The following is a 23,969-nucleotide window of genomic DNA, read 5'->3' on the forward strand; positions in this document are numbered from 1 at the left end:
GACTTCACAAAGATTGCAGAAACCTTAAGTTAATATAATCTAGGGTAGCTGTTGTGGTCATCAGATACTTTGAAAACAGTATTGAGAAAAGCAGATGAAGTGGCTTGCTTTCTTCTGAAGGAAAAAGCAAACCTTAGTCTTATTAAAGTAATATTTTCTAAGCAAATATATGCGTACATATATGGGATACAAAGCTTGCAGCTCAATAAGAAGAGCTGCAGCCATCCATTTATCTAGGTCAGCTGTTATCTTTTTGAATTTGTCTGTAGGCACCATGGCACCATTTTTCTTAACATCTTTTGCCATCCTTCTTACCTTACGTCTTATTTTAGTTACCAAGTTAATCAAACTTAATGTAAACATGAAGTGGTACTGTCTAGACTGGAAGATAGGCAGTTTAAAAAAAAAAACAACAAACGATCAAGTGTAATTGTCGTTTGTTACTGTCTTAAAGAAAGTAAAGCTGCCTAAGTCAGGTAAGAGGGAAAATTGTCAGTTTCTCATCTTTAAAAAAAAAAAAAAAAAAAAAAGCATTTTATACTTTATTTGAAAATGTTAGATTTGCAGCTAGTTTCAACTTCATAGTTTGGGGTGACTTGAAAGAAGTGGAGAAATACTAAGTAGCCACACTTTTGAGCAAAGTACTGATTCTTTGCTTGTGTACTATCTATCTAGTCGTCCATTCAGACTATGGGAAAAGGTCTCCACGTTTTTAGAGGAGATCTGAATATTAGTTCTTTAAAACTGAAGCTGACACTTAGCAGCTTTGGTCACATGAGGGAACTTCTAATGTTAATTCTCTGTGGACAGTCAGTAGAAAATATTTCTTTTGTAGGATGTTCTTGAAGAGAGAATCTCCCTGGAAGTCCAACTGGAACAACTTCGACCTTTCTCTCACCTCTAAGCCTACTGCCGTTAACTGTGAATTTACTAATTTTGAAAGGGGTATTGGTTTAAAGATCCTATTTAAAGATCCATGCATCTAGCTCAGTGCACTCTATTCTACATTAAATGTTGTGGTTCTCTTTTGTCAATTTGTCCACTTTTGTATTTAAGTATTTTAATTTCAGTACAGAAAAAAAAAACTTTTTCCTTGAATGTGACACTGCCTCTTACATCGTTTTCTGTGGGCATCCGTGATTTTTGTTGAACTTGAGTTTGCAAAGTTTGTCGCCAAAATTTCCAACTGGAACTTCTTAGTGGTTTCCTTTTTTCCCTGTTGAAACATCTGTGCAGAAGAGGATTGCTTATCAGTTGACTTTAAGCACGTAAACTCTTCTTTTGCTGTGGCATTTATTTTATTGTGCCAGGAAAGAGAAAATCTAATAATGTGTCATCAGCCAATAGTACCTCCCAAACTGCCTTTCACAATTTGTAAGTTGTTCACAATCCTAGAAAGCCTGCCCCTTTGCAATAAAACCGACTTACACAGGTTGACAGAGTTCTTGCAGGCTGTTCACCATATCAAACGGATTTGGGTTTGTGTTTGTTGCATACATTGCAGAGTATGTAACCACAGATTGCCAGCTGTTACATTTATCCATCCATGACCCTGTTTCAGCCGCATGCACATAAAGACTTATGGTACAATTGGTAGTCTCTCCAACAGACCTTTTTCAGTCCTCTTTTTTTGTGAAGAGTTGGGTGTAAATCCCCAACATAATTGCACATTTCCTAAGCACCACCTGTAATTGCATGTTTCACACATTACCTTTTAATAACAGATCACATCCACCAGTCTTCACTATAACAAAATGTATTGTCAAGTAATGTGTCAATACCTCTGTGAACTTCTAATTCCCAGCAAAAAATAAATAAATCTAAAAAAAAAAAAAAAAAGAACAGTTTGCTTCTTAGGAATTCTGGGGTACCTTCTGTCATCTTGTTTCCAGGCCTTATTTCTCTGGCATATAGACAGGCTTCACTATTAACAGAGTTCCCCGAGTGTATCCTGCTATTCAGGTTGATGTACTGTATTAGGATTTGTTGTATATTGTATGATACACACCTTTTGATCTCATATGTAAATTTGCATTAATTGCTGACTAACAGCAGATATTCTATTTAATGGCTTCTTCTGGCTGTGGGATCATAGATGTTTAACTGCATGGATGTATCTCTGCAGAATCAGAACTAGCAATTGTGTGATTTTTACACCAATAAAACAGCACAATATTTTAATTTTGTTGATTCATCTTTACCTGGGAATTGAAACTCATTCAAATAGGGGGAGGGGATTATTACAGGTGTGCAGGAAACTTTTTGTAATTTTGTGGCATGTACAAGAAATAGTTGGTACTCCCTTGACCATTTTCTTTCTTCAATTTTTTTTAGCTGTTGGTCAGAAGTGATTAAATTCTCTTGGTAATCTGTGGCTATACTCCTTTTGTATCCTCCTGTGAGCAAATTAAATGTAGCTGTAACTTTTAAAAAGTAAATGCTGGTACTGACTTGGGTGGAAGAATTGTACAGTTCTTTAGTCTGCATTTCCAGTTAATTTCTTTGAGAGTACTTCTCAGAATTAAAACTAAATGGATTGCCTGTTAGCAATACTTATCTTCACTGTCTCACTTTTATGCTTAAATGAAATTCTCTTAATATTTGATTCTGTTACAAGAGAACAGCTCAAGTCAGATTTTTCTGCTGGATATGCTGTTACAGTAAAAATGAAGTGTTTCTGGGTTTGGTTACAGAGTGGTTAATTTTTATTACTATAATTATTCCAACATCTTTTCAAATGTCATGGAAGTGTTACAGATGACATACATGTTAATCCAAAGCAAGATTCCCTGGTATGAAAAACAAGTCACAGTTGCATGAAAAGATATTTTCTACTTGCATGTAAAAATGGGTAGTTAAATGAGCACGAAGTTTACATTTTAAGTATATTGTGTCAGTAGATTAGGTGTAAGCCTTGAAGAAGAAGAAAAAAAAAAAAGATATAACCAGTGATATGCAAAACAAGAAAAAGACTAAAGTAGGTCACTTCACTGTAGTCAAAGGATGTTGATTTTAAACCAACTGTATCTTGTCTGTACGGTTTATTTTAAAGTTAAATATACCTTAAAAGTAGCATGTTTTTCATACTGATATTTAAGTATTAATCCTATGTTTACAGCAGCAGGATTCCTAAATCAGAATTTTGCTGTTTAAGCTTAAGGGTAAAAAGCCTTTAGTATTCAAACGTTACATGTACATATGAATTTTTAACATCCATATCTGTCAGAATGATAAGTCATATAATGTTTTAAGTGAAGAATTTAAGCAAATTGAACACTTCTGAATGTTGCCAACAAATCTATTTTAAGGGTTTCTATGGTTTATTTTTAATGCATCACTTAGTACGTTTAACATTTTTTTCCTGATCAGAAGAGCTTCTAACTGAAAAATCACTTATGTTTTAAGAACATCACTGCCAGTGATATTCAAAAAAATACCTCAATTAGTAATGTAACCAAACTTTAATACCTTATAATATTTACTTCCACTTCCCTGTCTGCTCTATTTGTTTTATCTTGGTCCAACTACTTGATGTGTTTTTTTTTATGATCTTAGACTGTAAGCTCTTCTGGGCAAGGAATTATGTTCAGTTCAAGAGAGATGCTCTCTGTATTGCATGTGTGAATACAGGCCATGAGTTCATGAATTCATGTACCCAGTTAGGATGATGGATAGGGGCATGCATTTCTTAAACACCTGCAAAAGTTCTCCCTAGGATTTTGAGATTGGATGAGCATCCGTTTTCACATTTGATTTGCTTCTGCTACTGATGTGCCTATTTCTTCATTCCACCTGCTTTAGAGTTGCTTTTCAATTGCTTTTTCTCTCCACTGCCTATTTTTGGTCTTCAGAGATCATTTCCAAAGTGCACCGGTGAAAAGCAGAAGCTACTGCTATTAAAGCAGTACTTTAAGTCTACCCAATGTAAGTTAGGTATTCTTAATACTTTCGTACCTCATGCCCCTCAGTTTACTCGCAGTTGTTTACTTCCAGAACTAGAGGATCTCTTAATGGTAAAAATGTCTTATGTAGGATAAACTATGTTGAAGTTAAGAAAGAAAAACTAAAAATAAATTTTCAGCATTGTGTAAGATGTCTGTCCCATGTGGATGGGGTGTGCTGTTTGTCTTCTGTGCTCTCTTGGGCTCAGCTATACTCAGTTTCTCTGAATTCAACCTTATGTTTTCTGAATCACCTTTTCCTAAATGGAAAATAACAATGTATCCCTGTTGATGAGAGACAAAAAGTAATTTCCCCAATACTGTCTAGAGAGGGAGCTGTTTTGAAGCTTGCATATCTTTAATTCTATGTGAAGTGCTTGCTGAATCATAAAAAGAAATGAATAATAATAAGGAAAAAAACTTATTTCCATTCCTTTCCCTTCTTAAGTATGTCCAGTTATTACCTTTAAAGCCTTCCACCATCACACCCTGCCACTATTTGCTGGGCTTCTTTCATTTAGGAGAGGCAATGAAGAGTGAATAGTGTTTTAATGTGCGAGGCTGTACTCCTGCCAGGATGTTGGTGGCTTTTTGTTTGTTTGTTTTTCCAGCACAAGCACTTTTGGAGAATGTTTCTGAAACCCTACCCAAAGAGAGCCTTTATGGTTGTTCTTGTACTCATGTACTCCAGCTCACCAACACTTACTTGGCTAAATAATTTTACAGAAGTAATACCATGTTCTATTATAAGATGTTTTTCATTTGCTATTGAGGACTCAACTTTTCTGGCAGAAGATCTGTTACCTAGTAACATGGGGCTGTAGATTTATTAAGCTTACACAGTTGAGCCACTGTTTACTATGTTTTAGAGGGTTTCTAAGGGACAGTCTTTCAGTGCTATGATCATATGAGGAGCAGGGAGTTATAAAACATGCTTTTGATGTTCATAAAGTGCAAATTATTAGCAATCAATTTCCTTGTAAAGCAATACTTAGCACACTTTCATCTTCTCCCAAGGTACAACTTAGAAATGCATGTGACAAAAAGTAAGGAATAAGTATCAAATTTTCCATTTCAGACTAGCAACTTCACAAGTGTCAGGCAACTTCAAGGGGACTGCTGGTGTTTGTGTGTGTATCTTTCTGAATCCATAACTCTGTTTAAACTAGATCTGCTCGGGTAGTTTCATGTGCTTCTGACAGCAGTTGCTGCAGGCCAACCTCGTACTAAGAAGCCTGGTACTTCCAGCCACTGCCTTGCCTTCAAAACCAAGTCTCCAGCCATCTTCAAATTTCAGCCATGCTCTTTGGATAAAATCCTCATGTTTTCCACTGAATTTAAGATGTCATATTTTACAATGCATTTCCTGCAAGGACTTCTGGCACAGAAAATGATGATCACTGCTGCATCAGAAGGCAAAGGTGTGCTAAGTAATTATGATGAAGAGAGAAGCTGAGCTCCTCCATCAAGGTGCTTGTGCACCAAAAGCTGAATCAGGTGAGCACAGCCATCTGTGTTTTTGATACTGTTTCTTATGAACAGAATAGTGTTACCCTTCTGAATCATTGCATTCTGAGAGTCTATTTATATTTTGTTGAAATTTATCTCCGGTATTTTGAACATCTAGAGCATTGCTTTTTAAAGAGACTGATACAATAGGTTTCTGTGCCAGATTAAAACAGAAACATCCTTTATTTCTTCAGAAAGCAATGCTGCAGTGATATGATCTGGTCTTCAGAAAGCAATGCTGCAGTGATATGATCTGGAGCGGTATTTTTTCTCCTGTAAGCTTTTAACAATTGCAAAGAAATTATATAATATGCTGTAACAATATGTGTAATAGAGAACAGTCTTTTTGTAATGAGAAATTTCAAATTCATTTATAGCAGTACTTCCACGTTCTCAAAAGCAAAGAAGCAAAGGTGTGACTAGGCTTGGTTATCCATGATTTACATGTAAAGTCTTCTAGATTGGCAATTACAAATTACAACATACCAGCTGAGCTGCAGCCCATTTGCGTTTACTCTAACAACCAAAAGCCTGTGGCAGTTCCTTGCACTGAGCCAGCGAAAGCCTGTAACTGTATTTAGATTGTTCTGCATTATTGATGCAGATCTAACAAACATCTTCCTTCCATTTACAGTGCAGTTGTTATGTAGGGCCTGCTCTGATGTCTTGTTCCCACTGTCAAGAGTTTTATACTGGCTGCTGTTTGGTAGTTTTGCAGTCAACAGAGTGGTAAGGATTTGTTCATATTAAATATTGTTATTATCTCACAGGGAGTAAGGAGGGCTGTGATAAAGTCCATGTTCTGTGAAGACAACAGTGAGATTGCATTAGCCATAAATCACTGACAGTGAATTTAATTGCTTGTAATTAAAAGGGAATGAACTTCCAGTGTTGCTGGCTAAAATGTTCTGTTAGTAATGGTAACTCAGAGCTTATGTGTTTGCATCTGGAAAGAACTGATCAATGCATGTGACATCAAACATGTAATCTCTCATTTGATAGCATGAGGAGTGATGAAACTCAAGTACATTTAGAAGAAACAATGTGAACAAACAGTAATCCTGCTGGCTTCCTTTGGGGGGAGGGGGCGGGAATTGAGATGGTCTAGGCCTGGTCTGGTGTCACCTTCATTTTCCAGAAGTGAGCTCCCCTGTCCAGTGTGCCTGAGGTAAATAGGTAGGTGCTCAGCAGCTCTCTCCTGGAAAAAGGACCCTCATAGCACCGTTTGTATTTGGTGCTTCTCTTGATTGTAGGCCTGGACACAAGGGAATATGTGGAGAAATGATCCCTGTGAAGACAGGTTGAGTTCCCATAAGAAGCTGGAGACTTTATAGACAAAGCATTCCCCCAGGGCTGCTCCTGGGCAAGAGCTGTGTTTTATTGCCTTTATAGGAAATATGTAGTAATTTCCTTTATTTTTTGTGTGTGAAAGACTATAACACCTATGTGCAAAAATAATGAACCTGTGTTTCAAGAAATACAAAGAATAGAGATTCTCTATTCACTTTTGGAAGGTGAGGAGTTTGAGGGAACATTTTTACATTTCTTTAGCAAGTAGAAGTAAAAAAATACATAGTTTATGATGTTTTGAGAGTTGAAGCTTATGAGAACGCTAAGTATCACACACTGATACTTCAGAATCCCTGTGTATGCTGTGTTAAGGGTGAAATCCTTTGAATTGCTGTACAACAAATTGGGACTAATGTGTATACCCAATAAATATTAACAGTATCCACTGTAAATAGGGAGAAGTCTCAGTATTTTATATGTGGCTTGTAAGAATCTGACATGTCCCCAAACTCCACAGTAAATCTCTGATTTGTTATGGATTTAATGAAATCCGTAACAAGATCACGATCTAAATTCTTAACCAAGCTTTTTAATTTTCAGGTGACCTTGTTCTTGTACCTCTGTGTTACATAGTTGTGAACTACAACCTGCAGAATGCTGATGGAATCAGGCTAGTAGGCCTGATAAATTTGTTGCTGTTATTTCCCACAGCTGAGCACTTCAAAACACAGCTGACATGAGTATGTTAGCATTTGTATACATTTATCATTTCAACAAATATAATGGGGGAAAAAAAAACACAACAGCGCTTACATATTTAGATCAAAGCTTATTTTTAGAGTTCGGTTTTACCTGCTAAATGAAAGATCTGTCTGAAGACTATCCCTTCATTTTTGAACAAAGAGGCAGTTAATTCAGCTCTCCTCTTAGGAAAGAGGATTTGGAGGAGACACTGTTTTCTTTTAGCCTTTCTTCCTTGTTTTTATTTTCCTTTTCTGGCTCATTATGGTTCTAAAGCTGTCTCGGAGTGAGACAGCACTAGACTGGTGATGCAGGAAATAGCGTCTCCTTTCAAACACTTTTTGTTGTCAGTGTAAGTTTAAGGCAGGAAATATTCAAGGTTAACACATTTTTATCTTCATAAACAACTCTTCTAGAAACAAGATAACAAAAGGAGTTTTTCTGCAGCCACTTATGGCTTGTGTAATTTTATAATTGCAAAATACTGCACAGATCTGTTACAGTAAGTATCTTCCTTTCCTTCAAAAGCTTGGAAGTGATTAGTTTATTACCATATAAGAACATGCTCAGCCCTTCAAAGACCTAGCTGTAAGATTTTCTTGTATGAATCCAAAAAAAGATAAGGAGCATATACCATTAATGGATTGTGCAAAAGACGATTTGTTTTGAAGAGACAATTCTAATTTCTCCATTATTTGCAGTTACTGTATTCTTTAAGATTTGCTATTGCCTTCAAGCTTAAGATGCTTGAAGAAGTATTACTTTTTGTATTGTTCAAAGGAGCTGTTTAACTTGGACCAGTTCTATGTCTGTATCTTGAATTACACCTATGCATTATGTACTTAAATGGTACAGCAATTGAGATCAAGACAGCAACAGACCACACATCTGTAAATTACCTGGTTGAAGACATAAGCCAAAGCAGAATTAAATGACAGAGCCCAAAAAGGAATTAAAGTTTTCTTTAGTGTAAAATAGGTTTAGCTGTGAAAAATACTTCTTAAACGTGTATTTTGGAGACCTGTATCTATTACAATAATGCTACACTGCTGTTAGTGACTGTCTGGCTTTCCTCCTGAACCAAAACTTGCTGAAAACATTTTGCTTTGTATAAATGCAGCTATGACACTTGCCCCCATAGCTAGCACCACACCTTTACATACCTTAAGGTATGAGACTAAAATATAAACATGCTGAGTTTAGGCAAGGCAATAGTGCTGACAGTGAAAAGTTAGTGTGAAAAAGGGTTAATCACCTAATTCATTGTTTTTTCCACTCTTTAACCAATAAGCTCATTTTGTGAGGAGTGTGTTATATTCTTGTTCTACTAAGCTGTCTTCAGGTTTCACAACATCACAGGTATATATTCATCATCACAGTGCAGACTTGGTGCTATGTGCAACTGAGAAAGGAGCTGCAGCTGATGGAATCCACAACTGCATCTTGCAGCTAAAACATTCTCCAATTTGGCATCCTTTACTCATTGGACACATGCCTCCTTTGGACAGATGAAAGCTTCACTCTCACATAGAAGGTTAATGATTACACTTCAGTGGTTGGCAACCCTGTCCAGAGCAGGGGGGTTGAAACTACATGATCTTTGAGGTCCTTTTCAACCGCAGCCATTCTATGATACTCCTTGTATTATAAGTATATACAACACAGAATTTGAATGTATCATCTAACAACATCTAGAACCAAAGGTATGGTTTCATGGACCAGGATAGAAATTTTGGATCTAAAAGCAGCCTTACTTCATACTAATACTGATTTTTTTCCTGTGATTACAGAGGTGTTGTTTCTGCCAGATTATTATAACAAACAACTGCAGAGTCACTTATACTGGATTTATTGAACACTAACTTCATCAAAGTTTTGAATTTCACAGAACTTAAGTTACATGGACAGCTGTCATACATGCTAATTCTGTTTAGTGACATTTCATAATTATTCAGTAATGAAAAAAGTCAGTTGCAACTATTCATACCATGTAAGAACTCAATTCTTAACACAGCTGAACAGAAAGCACCATCTCTAAATAAGATTTTATATTTAAAATGTCTTTTGACAATAAATTAAAATTTCAGTGGCAGTACTGGTAAACAAAACACACTAAGGATAGTGTGCAGATTTTCTGTGTACTGATCACAAAGACAACAACACTACTACTGTCTCCAGAAAATTTGGAGAAATGCAAATGAACTTATATACATATTATTTTCAACAATATGAACAACACCAAGCAGAATAAATTTACTTTCCCGTTTTTCCCCATTAAATAAGGCAATAATATAAGTCATACCACCATCACACCCTACTTCAGTCCCTAGAAACTGAGTCCTGACCAAATGCAGTACTCAAAGAGGAATGCGCAAGAGTAAACACTTAGATTTGTACTTCGATTCTTCATTGTGTAAGATGATTAAAACACCACCAACAACTCTAGATTCCAGTGGCAGGAACAAAAAAAAAAACTTCAAGAACCCAACTTGAAAAAGCTGTTCTTTCAGCCTGTGGCACTATTTGGAATATCTTGAGCATCTGCTAGATGTAGTTTTTGGCTGAAGTAAGACATTAAGGAATAACATTTTCACAAATAGATGAGGTATAAACAAGATAACAATGTTATATGAAACTATGTGACACTTAGTCCTGTGACAGGTCAGGTATGCACCAGTCCAGATACAGTTCTACTGAGACCTAGATTAGTTTTCAACCAACAGATTAATCCTTTCAGTGAGAATGAAGCATTACTTAACTCCAGAGCTAGCTTGCAGATTAAGGGAGAATGGCAGAGGAATGTTACCACTATTACATTCTATTTACATTGTTCATGAGACTTGGGCTTAGAGAGCTTTTCACAGATAGTGCACTGATGTATGTGTTCTCTGTATCTTAATTCTCAAACTGGAGTACCACCTTCCTCAGTGAACACACATTTTTAAAAAGGAAATATTTAGACAACAGTAAAAACTGAATGCAACACTCCTCACCTGTATTCTTAGCTCACTGAAAGCACAATGAGCAAGACAAGCCATTTAGCTTCATCTTCTTGATGGGTTAAGAGCATGCATTTGTTCAGTTATCTAAGGTCAGCAGAAGTAATCAATGCACCAGTAGCCTGACTCTAGAAATAATAATAAAAAAAAAAAAAAAAAGGCTAGCCCCATATCTAAAGTAAAAATCAGTGCTAAAGAGCTGCATCGATTTCTAGATAAAAAAATAAAGGAATTAGGATTCACTTATCAATGAGACAATACTTCTGAATACTACAGAAGGCATAGATGTTTGTTTCAGAGTTTCTTGGCAAAATGCATGTGAAGAGACCTTGCTTCTGATGGGCTTTGTCATCTACAGCCAACAAACTGTCAAGTGTTGAATTCTAGCTAAATAAATCACTATATGAAAAACATCCTGTAATTAGATCTAGTAGTTTATGAAGTAGAAGAACCTAAAATCCGTGCTATATTACAGTACTAATTTCAAAGGGACATTATTGATCAGATTTGACTCCTAGGAAGATACCAGTTACAGAGAAATAGACAGTAATGTGCTTACAGTTATTAATTACAATGCACAATAAACAGTTGAGGAAAAGGATACATAGATGAATTCAGTTCTTCCAACTGCAAAATAAACACAGAAAGTATCAGAAGTAGCATTTCAGTTAAAGGCAACGATTATGCTGATATAATGCAAGAAATACATTAAAACAACAAAGCAAATCATTAATGGTTTGAGCTGACATGTAATTTGATTAGAAAAAGCAAGGCAAACCTGCATTGAATTTTCTAACAACAAATTTAAATCTGTATATCAAGAAGTTTTAGCAACTTGAATTTTAACAATTAAATCTTGAATTTTGTTGTTCAATTGAAAATAAATGGTAGCAGTTTAGCTATTTGTTTGTATGGAAACACTAGAGAAAGGAGAAACTGAAAGTGTTGAATACATAGATCAAAAATCCTTATGTCACCTTCCACAGATGAAAGAGGAAGTGCCACAGGAAAATGGTCTTAGCTGATACATAGGCTGTCTAAAAATGCCTATACCCTCAGACAGTTTACAGCTAGACTGTGCCACTCACCGTAACAAGCAGCAGTCTACAAAAAGAGAGAACAAGGTACTGTATTTCTCAAAACCAAGATGAAGCAGACGTCTTATTGTGTGTACTTATTATATAACTGTTTTCCTCTGCTCTAAGTTTCATCATGGACTGCAGTCTGTGCAGAATCAGTACCCCTCCAGCGGTGTTTTAATCACAAGCCTAGGTCCATGGACCATGTCTCCTGCCTTCCCTGTACTTACATCTGATAGCAGCCTATCCAGATTGGAATCACTGGCTAGTTTTCTTTTATCTTCGGGAAGTTCTTCCAGCTCCCCATAGAGCTCCAGATTGAGGCGAGCAAGTTTCTCCTGCATACTCCGCACATGCTCCATTTGCTCTATGGAACACTCGTTTCCTAAAAACGACAAACAGCAGCTTCAGAGAAAGAAACCAGAGGAAACTGAAAGCATGAAGATACAGTATTTTACATCAGCGAATATGAATTTAAGCATCAAATTTACAAGTTAACTTGTTTTCTAGAGGATTTCTTCCCTTTTCCACCATTGAAATTTCAGTCATTCTGTCTAGTGTTAGTGTTGTGCTGATTTTTTGATAACCACTGGATGTACTTTAAGATTATACATTTACTGACTATATTTTGACTTTCAATCCCTGTATTTTTTTTTTTAAATCTGATCATAATAAACCTTCCTAAATTTGATTAATCTTGGGATTTTTTGCAGTGTAACTGATTCTTTATATATTATAGGTTTTCTGTATTCTCACATAAAATCAATGTGGAGGTAATGTGACATGCTGACCTAATGCTGAATTTGCAAAAGCATATCTGCATCTTTCTACACAATACAGGAAAAAAATGAAGTAGAAGAGTTTCTTGTGGCTTTTTGAAAGCTCCATCAACTGTGAAGTAGTAAGAATAGGAAGATATGTTGTTAACATAAGAATATGATGAATATAATGCAGTTTGCATTGAATTATGGTTCACTCCATAAGAGTCATTACCAACAGCACGTGAAGTGTTAGTACACTGTAAAATCAGGTACCAAAAAGTGATTTCTTAGTAGAAGGTATTAAAAGTGGCTTTAAGTTTGGTACCTTCCGTCTTCAAGCTGAGGTACTGCCTTAGGCATGTCATGTTGGTTGGAAGCCACAATCAAATGGATTTTTAATCATCTTAAAGTCAAACATACAACAGCATTACCATTTTGAAATATTGTATGATCTGTTCAGTGATATTGACCTTGACTTCATACAGCAGAGACATAAGACAAACCAGCAGTCTGTCAATATAGCACACTTGTTTGCAAATGGTACCATCAGGTAGTTTAAAAAGCAACCATTCCGTACAGATAATTCACACATTTACCAAACGCTTGAAGTTTGCCAGAGTGGAAGTCATTCAGGAGGCTGAGAAGTCCCCTTTCCATTTCCTGGACATCTGATACATCTGTGAGAAACGAGTGCTGGATCGGTGCTGCCTGTGCCCCTTTTGCTTCGCCTCCTGGAGGTTTGGCTTTCTCTTTTATTACTCTGGAGAAATTAAACAGACAAAACGACAACATTACTTCCTTTGCAAATCTGAGATGTAGAATCATTTAACAACCGGGCTGCGAAAGTGGAATGAAAAGTATTTCCAATACTCCTTTCAAGATAAGAGATCACAAGGTTGTCTTAAGAATAAAGAACACAGTTTGTCAATTTAATGCTGCAAAAGAAGGACTCCAACAATCTACTTTCCTATTAATAGTGAGGAGCACAGTATGTATGTAATGGCCATGTTGATAATCTAAGCATTGTTGGAGCTGATGCTGCTCAAGCACAGCTCCTCCTGCCCCCCACCCCCCCCCGTACCTCTTGAGCTTGGGTTTCTGCGCGGCGGGCTGCGGGGCGGGGTTGCCGAAGGCCGTGCTCTTGCTGGCGGGCACGGCGCTCTTCTTGGAGCCGGCGGCCGGCGCGGGGTGGGCGGTGGCCGCCTTGGGGCTCCGCCTTTTGATTTTCCTCTCCTCCATCTCCTCGCCGCCCGCGGGCCACCTCCTCCGCCTCCACAGGGGAAAAGCGCGCTCAGAGACCCCCGCCCGCAGCGGCACCGGCCATAACGGCACGCGCCGGGCCGCAGCAGCGCCGCCTCAGCCCCCCCCCAACCCGGCGGCAGAGCCCAGTCCCCGGGCAGCCCCTGGCCCCTCCCTCCGCCACGGCCCCATCCCCGCTAACGGCCGCACCCCCCCGCCGCCGCCCCTTATATAGGGCCGCAGGCCCCGCCCCCCCGGCGCAGGCCCCGCCCCCTGCCCCGCGCGCGCGGACCCCCGGCCCCGCCGGCCCTCACCCCGCCCCCGCGGAAGCGGCCGGCTCGGGCCCGGCGCGCGGGTCACGTGGCTGCGGAGGCGGGGCCGGCCCGCCCTGCGCATGCGTGCGAGCTTCCCCCCCTTCCCCCGCCCGCCTCCCGCGCGCAGCCGTTAACGGCTGATGGAGGGGCGGGGCGGCCGTTGGGGCGGGGCCGTTGGGCCGAGCGGCCGTTGGCGCGTGGGTGCCCGCCTGTGGGGGCGTAGTGATGGGCGCAGCACGGCTGCAGTGCTGGGGGGGTGCCTGTGAGGAGCTCGGGGCGCCCGTCCCGCAGCCCCCGGGGTGCCCTTGGCGGTGTTCTGCCCGCAGGGCTTCTGGAGCGCTGTCAGGTACCCAGGTACGGGACTGCACGCCCGGTTGTCTCGGCACGCCTGGAGCTCTGCAGGCTGCACAGATCCTTGTCGGTGGCAGGCTCTGTGCTCCAGAGGGCAGCAGCACTTCGCGCTCGTCATCTCCTGAGCCCTCGGATACTTTTTTACCTTTCCGACTGCATTTTTAGAGCTTTCCCTTAAGTATCAGGAGTAAATAAAGAGAACTAAAGAAAGTAAATAAAGATCCATGCTTTGTCATACAACTTTTTAAGATTTTTAAGAACGTGTTGTTCATAAATGTATGTTTTCAGATGAAGCCTCACACGTTGCTTACACGCCAGGAGTGAAGGGTGGGTGATACGAGCTGCAACACCCGGAGTGCAAGCACTGGCCAGCAGCTCTACGTAGTCTGTATGTTTCCGTGCCTGTTTGCATGGCATGTCTCAATATAAAGCTATTGCACAAAAGGCGCTATTACCCTGAATGGTGCGCAGTTAGGATGTATCCCTGCCTCTGCCTGGACCTTCTTTAATACCAAAAAAATGATTCTCTGTTTATACACTGATAGCCTTCTTCCGGATCTTGAATTAGATTCAAGGGTCCATAACAGAGCTTCATCAGGACTTTGATGAGGTATTTCAGTTGCGAGACTCAGTGGCCACTCTGAGCCTGTAACGTGGTACTGCCAGAGGGAGATTGCATTTGCAATTACACTCAGATGAAGGACAGTGTTTAAATGCTCTCTGGAATTAAGCTGCAGTGGAAGTAATTTCTGGGTAGGAAAATACAGCTGGGGTCTGAGGTGCTCAATCGGTTCTGGTACATTTTGAACAATTTCCTTGCAGGAGAACTGTGCCAGAGACCATCACCAATAGACTAAAAGTTCACATATGGGAATATAGTCTCTGGAGTTTGACACTAAATCTATATGTCTTGTAGGAAGAAAAAAAAAAAAAAAGGCACAAGTGAGAAGAAAGGAAGAAATAGAAAGGAAAGGGGAAAGAAAATTAGAAAAAAAAAAAAAAAGAGAGAGAGAGAGAGAGAGAGAAGGGAAAAAAATGAAAGAAAGAAAAAAAGAAAGGAAAATAAAAATGTGAAAGAAAAAATTAAAAGAAAAAAGAGAAAAGAAAAGTAAAAGAAAGAAAAAGGAAAAGTAAAATGTGAAAGAGAAAAGAAAAAAGGAAAGGTGAAAGGAAAAGTAAAAAAATAAAAGAGAAAGGAAAAAAAGTGAAAGAAAAAGTAAAGAAAAAGAGAAAGGAAAAGTAAAATGTGAAAGAGAAAAGAAAAAAGGAAAAGTGAAAGAAAAAAGAGAAAGGAAAAGTAAAAAATAAAAGAGAAAGGAAAAAAGTGAAAGAAAAAGTAAAACATGAAAGAGAAAGGAAAAAGTGAAAGAAAAATAAAAAGAAAAGTAAAACGTGAAAGAGAAAGGAAAAAAGTGAAAGAAAAAGGAAGGAGAAGTAAAAAGTGAAAGAGAGGAAAAAAGTGAAAGAAAAAAGAGAAAAGAGAAAGGAAAAGTAAAATGTGAAAGAGAAATGAAAAATGTTAAAGAGAGAAAAAAAAGGAAAGAAAAAAATAAAGAAAGAAAAAAAGAAAAGGAAAGGAAAGAGGAAAAGAAAAAGGAAAGAAAAAAAGACTGCAACACTGGAGATAGATTAAACAAAAATGTGGTGGTGAAAGACTTATGGGAAAGGTAGAAGAACAGAAAGAGTCGTTTATTATCATTTTGATTCCTTAATACAAAAGTTTTCTGATATCCAGGTAAATAAGAGCTGGCAACATTCATGTAAGCTCTCAGCCAGTCACAAACTCTCATGCCCAGAGCTGCATGAGTAGAATCCTCATCCACCCATATGCATATATATACGTATATATGAGGCCTACAAAAGAAAGCAAGATTTGCAGAGACATTTTGCAGGACATTTTTGCAGGTATTTGGGAGATTTCTATGCAATAAATATTGTTTCTTTTAAGTTTCTATTAAGTAACTTCTGAAAAGCTGGTGTTCATCTATCTCATTTCTCACACACTGTATAAGCAAGTAAATGCACCCTCCTTGCAGTTTGTATAGAGAGGGCTTTTTTTCCTGTGATTATTGGTGTTTTGTGTGTGCAGAATGAAGCAAAGAGGCTTGACCATTAGGATGCAAGGTGACTAGGAATTCTTCCTTCCTTCCAAAGCAGTTGAAATAGAGCATTTTGTTTGTCGGTTTGTTTCAAATAAAGGGAAATTCTTTCCGTGACAAATTGAAACATTTTTTAAAATAAAATTACTTTTATATTTGGAAAGCATTTAGATTCCACTATCAATCCTGCTTCAATTTCGTCTCTCAGTATGAGGGATCAACTACATACGTAGTTATTCTTATAAAACCAGAATATGCCCAGTGTGTGATTTCCCTAGGACACCCCAGGAAAAACCTACAATAAATTTTAGCATGCGGGTATTGTTTTGCTCCAAGTACATTTGTTATCACTGCACACTACCTGATATTAAAACATGATTATTAAAATGTCTGTTACTCACTTCTATATTTGATTTATTGGAGCCTACAGGGGCGGGTAATCAGGAAAGCATCAGACCTTTATTTATTATTGTATGTTTTCATAGTGAAAGTAATTTTATAACAACTAATTAATTTCTTATGAAAGATAATAGTAAGTTAAGAGCAAAGAATCAAAGGTAGTGTGGTCATGATTTGATACTACAAATCCTATTGCAGATAACACTGTTTTCTGGAATCAAATAATGAGATCATACACTCACCAGGAGGGGAAACTATATATATATATATATATATATGTTTTGGATTGTCTCCATTTAGCTGAGCTTTTGCATAATTTTGTATTGTGGTAATGAGTCGCAGTTTGGAAAATGTTTTTTCTTCCTTTATAAGGCTTTTTTTTTCTTTTTTTTTTTTTTCTGACAACACCAGCAAACGTTTCAATGGTAGCATATGCATATACTTGTTGACTTAAGCAATCCAAGGGTAAATGTTTTAATAGGAACAATTCTAATGTTAAAGAAGCAAATTAAAAAGTTAATCGAATCTGATTTTATTTACATATATATCTCCTTGCAAACTAGAGGCCCACCTTTGAAGATGCTTTGAAGAAGAACTTCAAAGAAATATGTATTTTGTATTGAGATATGCATGCAAATAAAGACAGATTCTTCTTTTTGAAAGCCCCGTTCAGTTAACATGAGGTGGCAATTGGTTCTAGAGGCTTCCAAGAAAGTGACGAAAGTCTCTTGTTCTTTGGCTGATATAATTAATCTCAGGTGTATTTCACAGGGTTGTACCTTGTACTCTTGGAAGTATGACATTTCTGTAGTGTTACCTTCCAAAACAAACAAACAAACAAACAAACCACCATAGTATGGGACATACCTGTTCATATGAAGTAAAGTACTTATTCCTTTTTTTTAGGATGAGCAGCATAAACAAAATGTGTCTGTATTTATCAGCCAGCTAAGCTGTTGATAGTGCAGCAAAGCTGAAATGATATATAAAGAAAATGAACTAACAATGGAAATAATACAGATGTAGAATCGTGGGTTAGGCATGCATTTTTGCTGCTTTACAGAATGATGACAGATATGCCCTCAAGAAATGTCACTTAAAAAGTGTCAACGTGTATTTATATTCTCTCTTTCTCTCTCTCTCTCTCCACACTATGATTTGGCTATCTAAATTAATGAATGTTAGCGTAGATAAATATTTAGACTTCTGTATTATTACTGATAAGTTCCTGCATCTCAGACATGAATGGTCCCTCTGAAGTCAAAACTGTTACACCAGAGAACAAGTAGTGTAAAACCTCCACGAGTATGACACGTGTAAGCCAATGTTAGTTTACTGAAAATAAATAAATAAATAAAAATCAATACACCGTTAGTTACCAAAACATTAAATATGTGACCTGCTTTTAAGATAAATAAATAAATAAATAAAGCTTTTGCCAGAATGTATGTGTTGAATATACAACCTCCTCAGGCCAGCATCAAGGTAATTCAGACAACCACAGTGGAGTAAGAAGGAGAGGAAAGAGGGATAACAGAAGACACTAGCAGAACCACTCGGAAAGCAGAGTCTTTTAGGTTACAGGTAAGCCTGCCTGTGAGGCTCAAAGCTTTTCCTTTCCTTTCAGTTTGACGCAGCGTCCTACAGCGTACCAACCTCTTTAGTTCCCCAGTAATGTTCTCCAGGGGCTTCCTTTTCCAGTTTTGTTCCAGCCTGCCTCACTTCTGGAGATGCCTGTGATAGTTGTGCCCCTCTTTGTTCCTTCTCTCTGTCTATGTATATCCTCAGTTCTCTCCAGCCCTGCTTTGACCCCTTGTTTTTATAGTCCCTCCCTGACTGAGGTGATCTCCCCAGGACATAGGAGCTCTCTGGCAATTAAAGTTGATTCCACACATCCTAGTGGCTTTGCTGAACGCCACCAGCTATGACGGCAGCTGTGCCACTCAGAGCAAAGGTTCCTACAACCCAGTGTCCTAACTCCAAAGAAGCAAGTTGCAAAAACCTGCAAAAATTATGAGAAGCTGGCAAACACGTATGGTGTTGCTTCTGTGTACTTTACAGTCTTCAACAGATTTATGATTCAGATGCAGTTTCTGAGCACATCGCAATGTTACACTGCCAGGAACTAGGCTAGGGAGGAACTTGGGCTAGGGAGGTGATCGTCCCCCTGTACTCAGCTCTGGTGAGGCCGCACCTCGAGTACTGTGTTCAGTTTTGGGCCCCTCGCTACAAGAAGGACATCGAGGTGCTTGAGCGGGTGCAGAGAAGGGCGACGAAGCTGGTGAGGGGCCTGGAGAACAAGTCCTACGAGGAGCGGCTGAGGGAGCTGGGCTTGTTCAGTCTGGAGAAGAGGAGGCTCAGGGGCGACCTTATTGCTCTCTACAGGTACCTTAAAGGAGGCTGTAGCGAGGTGGGGGTTGGTCTGTTCTCCCACGTGCCAGGTGACAGGACGAGGGGGAATGGGCTTAAGTTGCGCCAGGGGAGTTTTAGGTTGGATGTTAGGAAGAACTTCTTTACCGAAAGCGTTGTGAGGCATTGGAACAGGCTGCCCAGGGAAGTGGTGGAGTCACCATCCCTGGAGGTCTTTAAAAGACGTTTAGATGTAGAGCTTAGGGATATGGTTTAGTGGGGACTGCTAGCGTTAGGTCAGAGGTTGGACTCGATGATCTTGAGGTCTCTTCCAACCTAGAAATTCTGTGATTCTGTGAACTCCAGGACACCAGCAGGCCCGAATGGCCCTGACCAGCCCTACCCTGGACCTCCCACCCCACTGCCCATGGGCCCAGGAGCCCCATTCCAGCTCAGCTGGGGCCTTCAGTCCCTGTCTGAGCTATGCCCTAAGGGTGCCAGCCTCCAGCTCCTGGATGGACCCCTTGGGAGTGTGCTGGGGCCTTGTCTCCAGCCCTGACCCTGCTGCTCCTCACTGGGTTCCCTGGTCCTGGTCTGGGGCTTGCTGTGCCTGGGGCTGTCGATGGACCCTGTGACATGCTCAGATCCCACAGGATGGTGCCCCATCACTGAGGGCACAACCTACACAGGGCCCTTCTCCTGGGGAGCAGCCAGGCCTCACTGCTCCCTGACGCCAGTTGCCTTTTCAAATTGCTAACAAATGCTAATGCCTGATTACTCGTTATCTTTATAGACATAGGCTTGGTCATAAAATGTAATCTTTCTACCCAGATTTGGATTTTATTCTGAAAGGTGTACAAGAGATAGGAAGGTCTTTAGTTATAATAACACTGATCATTTGGGAGGCAGTTCTAGCAGTGATACATGGCAACCTCGTAATTCAATGCTTCTGTTTTCACGCTCCTGTTTTCCAGTTATTTGGGGAATTTTGCTTGCATAACTCCTAGAATGTTGGGGGAAAAGGATTCATAATGTTCAGTTCCAAGGTTGCACATACAGAGGTCATTAACCAAGCATTGTCAGATTCCAGTTGCATTTATCTTCTGCTTTAACCTACCCATCTCAGGAGACTCCCAAAACTTCACAGCTATGTCTCCTGGGCAAAGGAAGTCTATCTTCTTTTCTAAACACCAGAAGTTTCCCCCCATTATTTTTAGTTGTGGAAACTTTCTTTTCCCTCATACTCTCCAGACTTTGTCTCCCAAAGACTTAAGGCCTCAGTATTTTTCTGAAGAGTTTTCTGAGCCTCTGGGAACTCCCAGCTTTCTTTCCCAAGACACCCCTCTATACTGAATAGGAACAAATGCCTGTTGCCAAATTCCAATAGTGGGTATTCTTCCTTGAATTTAGAAGTTATTTTTTTATTGCTGAAGTTAACCAAAAGTGGTACTAAAATACACCAAAAATGTGATTGCTGCTGAAGTTTGCTTACCTATGGCAGCCGAAAAGGGAAGCAGCAGCAACAAATAACTCTAAAGTCTGTGTTTTAAACAGATAATGATAAAAAGAGAAGGTGGTATCTTATATTTGGTGCAACTGAAGTTACTGCTGGAATCTTCAGAGCAGAGATGGGGGGATGAAGTGAAGAAAAAGAGACCATTAACATTCTTTCCAGGTTGCAACTGTTAGAACATCTTACAAAAAAAAAAAAAAAAAAGAAAAAAAAGAAAAAAAAAAGCCTGGAAACTAATCCTGGGCTCTCAAATCCTGAAATCCAAGTTCTATCACTACCAGTGATAGTCACTGGTAGTATCTCATTCCTGTTCAGTGGTTTCCCGCTGATGATGCTAGTGTAGATACCAGAGGAGTTTCTTCATTAGTTCAAATGGCAGAGGTCTCTGTAGAAGAGCTAACAGTTTTATGCTAGCTGACAATACAGTTAGGTGGCAATGTAGTGTATCTTTTTGGAGGAGGAGGAGTTTCCTTCTTTTATATGTCAGGAAATTTATGTTGAAAAAATATAATTAATGTTTCCTAGTTAGTCTGGATTAAATATTCACAGAATCATGGAAATAGCATCATAGGATACTTCAGGTTGGAAAGAACTTCATGAGGTCTCCAAGCCAAAGTAGGGGCTGTGAGCTCAGACCAGGCTACCCAGGGTTTTATCCAGTCTATCCTGAAATCCTCCAAGGGCAGAGACTGCACAAAAGGCCTGTGGCACAGCCTATTGTTCAGACCAGGGTTATTGTCACATCAGGTCAGTTGTGGCTTTGTCTCAAACCTTCAGTAGGTCATCTGTGTTCCAGTACTGCTCTACAGTTCTAGTGAAGATGTTTTACCTTATTCAACTTTGATTTGATCACCCTCTAGGTACATATCACAGAATCACAGAATCACAGAATTTCTAGGTTGGAAGAGACCTCAAGATCATTGAGTCCAACCTCTACCTAACACTAACAGTCCCCACTAAACCATATCCCTAAGCTCTACATATCATGACAGAATTTTTAGTTATGTAAAAACATGCTCATTTGCTACATATTATGTGTTTGTTCAATAGATACCAAAACCACTGTACAGCTGCATTTGCCCACATCTAATATTTGGTTTAAATATGTGTAATGTGCAGTAAGATCCTCTGAAGTAAAAGCACTTTGGGACTGTAAGTTAGTTGTTTCAATAATAGTGCTCCCCAGTACTCCAGCTGAAAAAGGAGAGTCTGTCATTGGATCTACCAGCACAAACTTCAGATATAATCCCAAATTTAATATATATATTTTTTTTTGATTCTGTAAGGGATGTAAAACTAGGATTAGTGAGAAATACATTGGCGGTTCACTAGTGTGTAATACATTCTCATTCTGAATTATTTTTAAACATATTCTGTGTGTCGGAAGACTGGCATGTGGTAAGAAGAGTAGTTTTTTTTTTGAAGGATAAGGCTGTGAGACACCTAAAGGAAATGTTATGGAAGGAATCAGGTAGGGAAAAGACTTTTTGCACAGGAGGATTGCTAATCTTTTTCTCTGATTTCCTGTCCCTGTCTTGCTTGCTCACTTTTTAATCTCCTTCTCTCTCCCTGTCAGTGCTTGCTCACTTTTTAAAATACTTTATAATCAACTGATCTCATCCACCAAAGTGTATAAACACACATTTGCTAATTTTATCGTAAATTATCTTTCTCACAGGACACAAACGACTCATTGATAGACTTGAGAAAAAGCTTGGAAATGCTTGCATGTTGAATATTAGACAAGGATGCATTTTACTATATGCTTTTAAAATAAATCAGAATAAACTTTGGGCAAGTCCGTCATCCTTAGGCAACTTGCTGACTTTTTTTTGCAAGCGCTTATTTTGCCCCTCATTGTAACTGTAACAATGTTTACAAACAATCCAAGATCAGCAACATGATATTTACAGAATTCCATTAAGGTCAGCAACACTGAACTCTCCAAGAACAGATCAGAAAACACTTGACTGAAGGTTTTCCTCACGTACAACTGGGGACATAGTGCAGGCTGTGTTTTGGAAATGATAAATGGAAAGGATTGTTGCATTTTATTTAACCTTAAATTCATAACACTTGTACTTGGCAGGCACCTGCTCTTTCCCCATTTTAAATATTGAAATATTGTTTAAATATTGAATGTTGCTTATGATTAATTCAGTACAACAAGATAGAACGTGCAGCTCATATCACAAAGAACCAAAGTGCATCTTTTGTTTTCTGTAGCCTGCTTTTTGTACTGTTCAGTAATTTATCATAAGATGATCGTAATGGAGCAAGACAGAAAAAAAAAAGTCTTAAGGTAACAATTGAAATAAAATACTTGCTCCATTGTTTTCATAGCTTGGCTAAGTGCCTACAAAAAAAAAATGTTTTATGTATTTTCCATTGTTTACACCTAATGACAGTAGGATAAACTACTATTCGCGTTCCCTCTATGAAATGCCACTGAGCATAATTGCTAGTACAGTGTAACCAGGGGTGTCAGGGAAGGTCCAGTAAATAAAGATTAACTTTTCAAAGCGATTTCAGCCTCACCTCTAGTGTGAACAAAAAAAGGCTTATGGACAGAAGCCATTGTTTGTCATCTGTGTTGTCATCTGCACACACCTCTGAATCTTCAGTCATAGCCAATAATCCCAAGGTATAAACTCAGGAGCACATAAAGGCAATTCCTATTACAAAGGTTATACAGCAGATGGATACAAGACAAAAGAAGACGGGAAAAGGGGAAACAGACAACCTGGATCTATATGATCCACCAAGGTTTTAGCATAGCAGTAAATTTTTGTCTAAGGTTCTGTGGGCACCATGGCGTAGGATGACTTTGAAGGTTAGTGGAAAGAATTTGTAGGTTAATTTGTTGACAGATCTTTTGACATAAATGAAAAACAAGCAAAATTATCAGTTTCTTCTTGAGACACACTTTTTTAAATGGAAAATTTGATATGCAAAATCATAGGCCTCATTTAGAAAATTTGATTCAACTCAATAAAGTCCAATTTTTAAGTGAGATTTGTGATTCTGCCTGCAAAGAACTGTGAAGGCAGGACAGCAGAATTCCTTCACTGAATGTGCTGAGAGCATGAAAGATCATTCCAAACTCGTTATCTTAATATCAAAGTTGGACAATGAGTTGTTTGCGGTCTGCGATTGTTTCAGATGTTTGGTCAGATGCGTAGTTGGCCTCTAGTCACTTCTTTGTGTTGTGTCTTAAAATGAATTCCCTTCCCCTTCTAGAGCTTGGTGGCTCAGTATAAATACAATCACTATAATGTCTTAGAAGTGTCAAATGACCTTTTTTTTTTTTTTTTCCAGGCTAGAAGATATATTGCTGAAAAGTTCCACTGACTACATGAAGTCTTCCAGAGTACCGGACAGACAT

General features: G+C 38.9%; 2 protein-coding genes across 8 annotated transcripts in view; one reads left to right on the forward strand and one right to left on the reverse strand.

The window, feature by feature from the left end:
* REPS1 (RALBP1 associated Eps domain containing 1) overlaps window positions 1-2,181 on the forward strand; it is a 65,456-nt gene extending 63,275 nt beyond the window's left edge. For all 7 annotated transcript variants that reach the window (XM_084283700.1, XM_084283705.1, XM_084283702.1 and 4 more), the window contains one exon: window positions 836-2,181. In XM_084283700.1, coding sequence (XP_084139826.1) covers window positions 836-904 — 69 coding nt within the window. In that variant the 3' untranslated portion in view covers window positions 905-2,181. The remainder of the gene's footprint in view (window positions 1-835) is intronic.
* A 7,243-nt stretch (window positions 2,182-9,424) lies between these two features.
* On the reverse strand, window positions 9,425-13,611 carry CCDC28A (coiled-coil domain containing 28A). The gene is made up of 5 exons (XM_084284259.1): window positions 13,402-13,611; window positions 12,917-13,080; window positions 11,790-11,944; window positions 11,085-11,107; window positions 9,425-10,042 (listed from the first exon to the last, which is right to left on the reverse strand). The coding sequence occupies exons 1-5, from the start codon at window positions 13,557-13,559 to the stop codon at window positions 9,988-9,990; spliced, it is 555 nt and encodes a 184-aa protein (XP_084140385.1). The 5' UTR covers window positions 13,560-13,611; the 3' UTR covers window positions 9,425-9,987.
* Window positions 13,612-23,969: the final 10,358 nt, after the last annotated feature.

The sequence above is a fragment of the Netta rufina genome (genome assembly GCF_964035555.1).
Source record: "Netta rufina genome assembly, chromosome: 3".
In the NCBI taxonomy this organism is placed as follows: domain Eukaryota; kingdom Metazoa; phylum Chordata; class Aves; order Anseriformes; family Anatidae; genus Netta; species Netta rufina.

What these genes read in the sequence shown, in the direction of transcription:
- CCDC28A (XM_084284259.1), bottom strand. Translation starts at nt 13,559, where the DNA reads ATGGAGGAGAGGAAAATCAAAAGGCGGAGCCCCAAGGCGGCCACCGCC. An exon ending in CAGAAACCCAAGCTCAAGAG is followed by an intron (nt 13,081 to 13,401) that starts GTACGGGGGGGG and finishes TAATTTCTCCAG; the next exon opens with AGTAATAAAAGAGAAAGCCA. An exon ending in TGGCAAACTTCAAGCGTTTG is followed by an intron (nt 11,945 to 12,916) that starts GTAAATGTGTGA and finishes TGTCGTTTTTAG; the next exon opens with GAAACGAGTGTTCCATAGAG.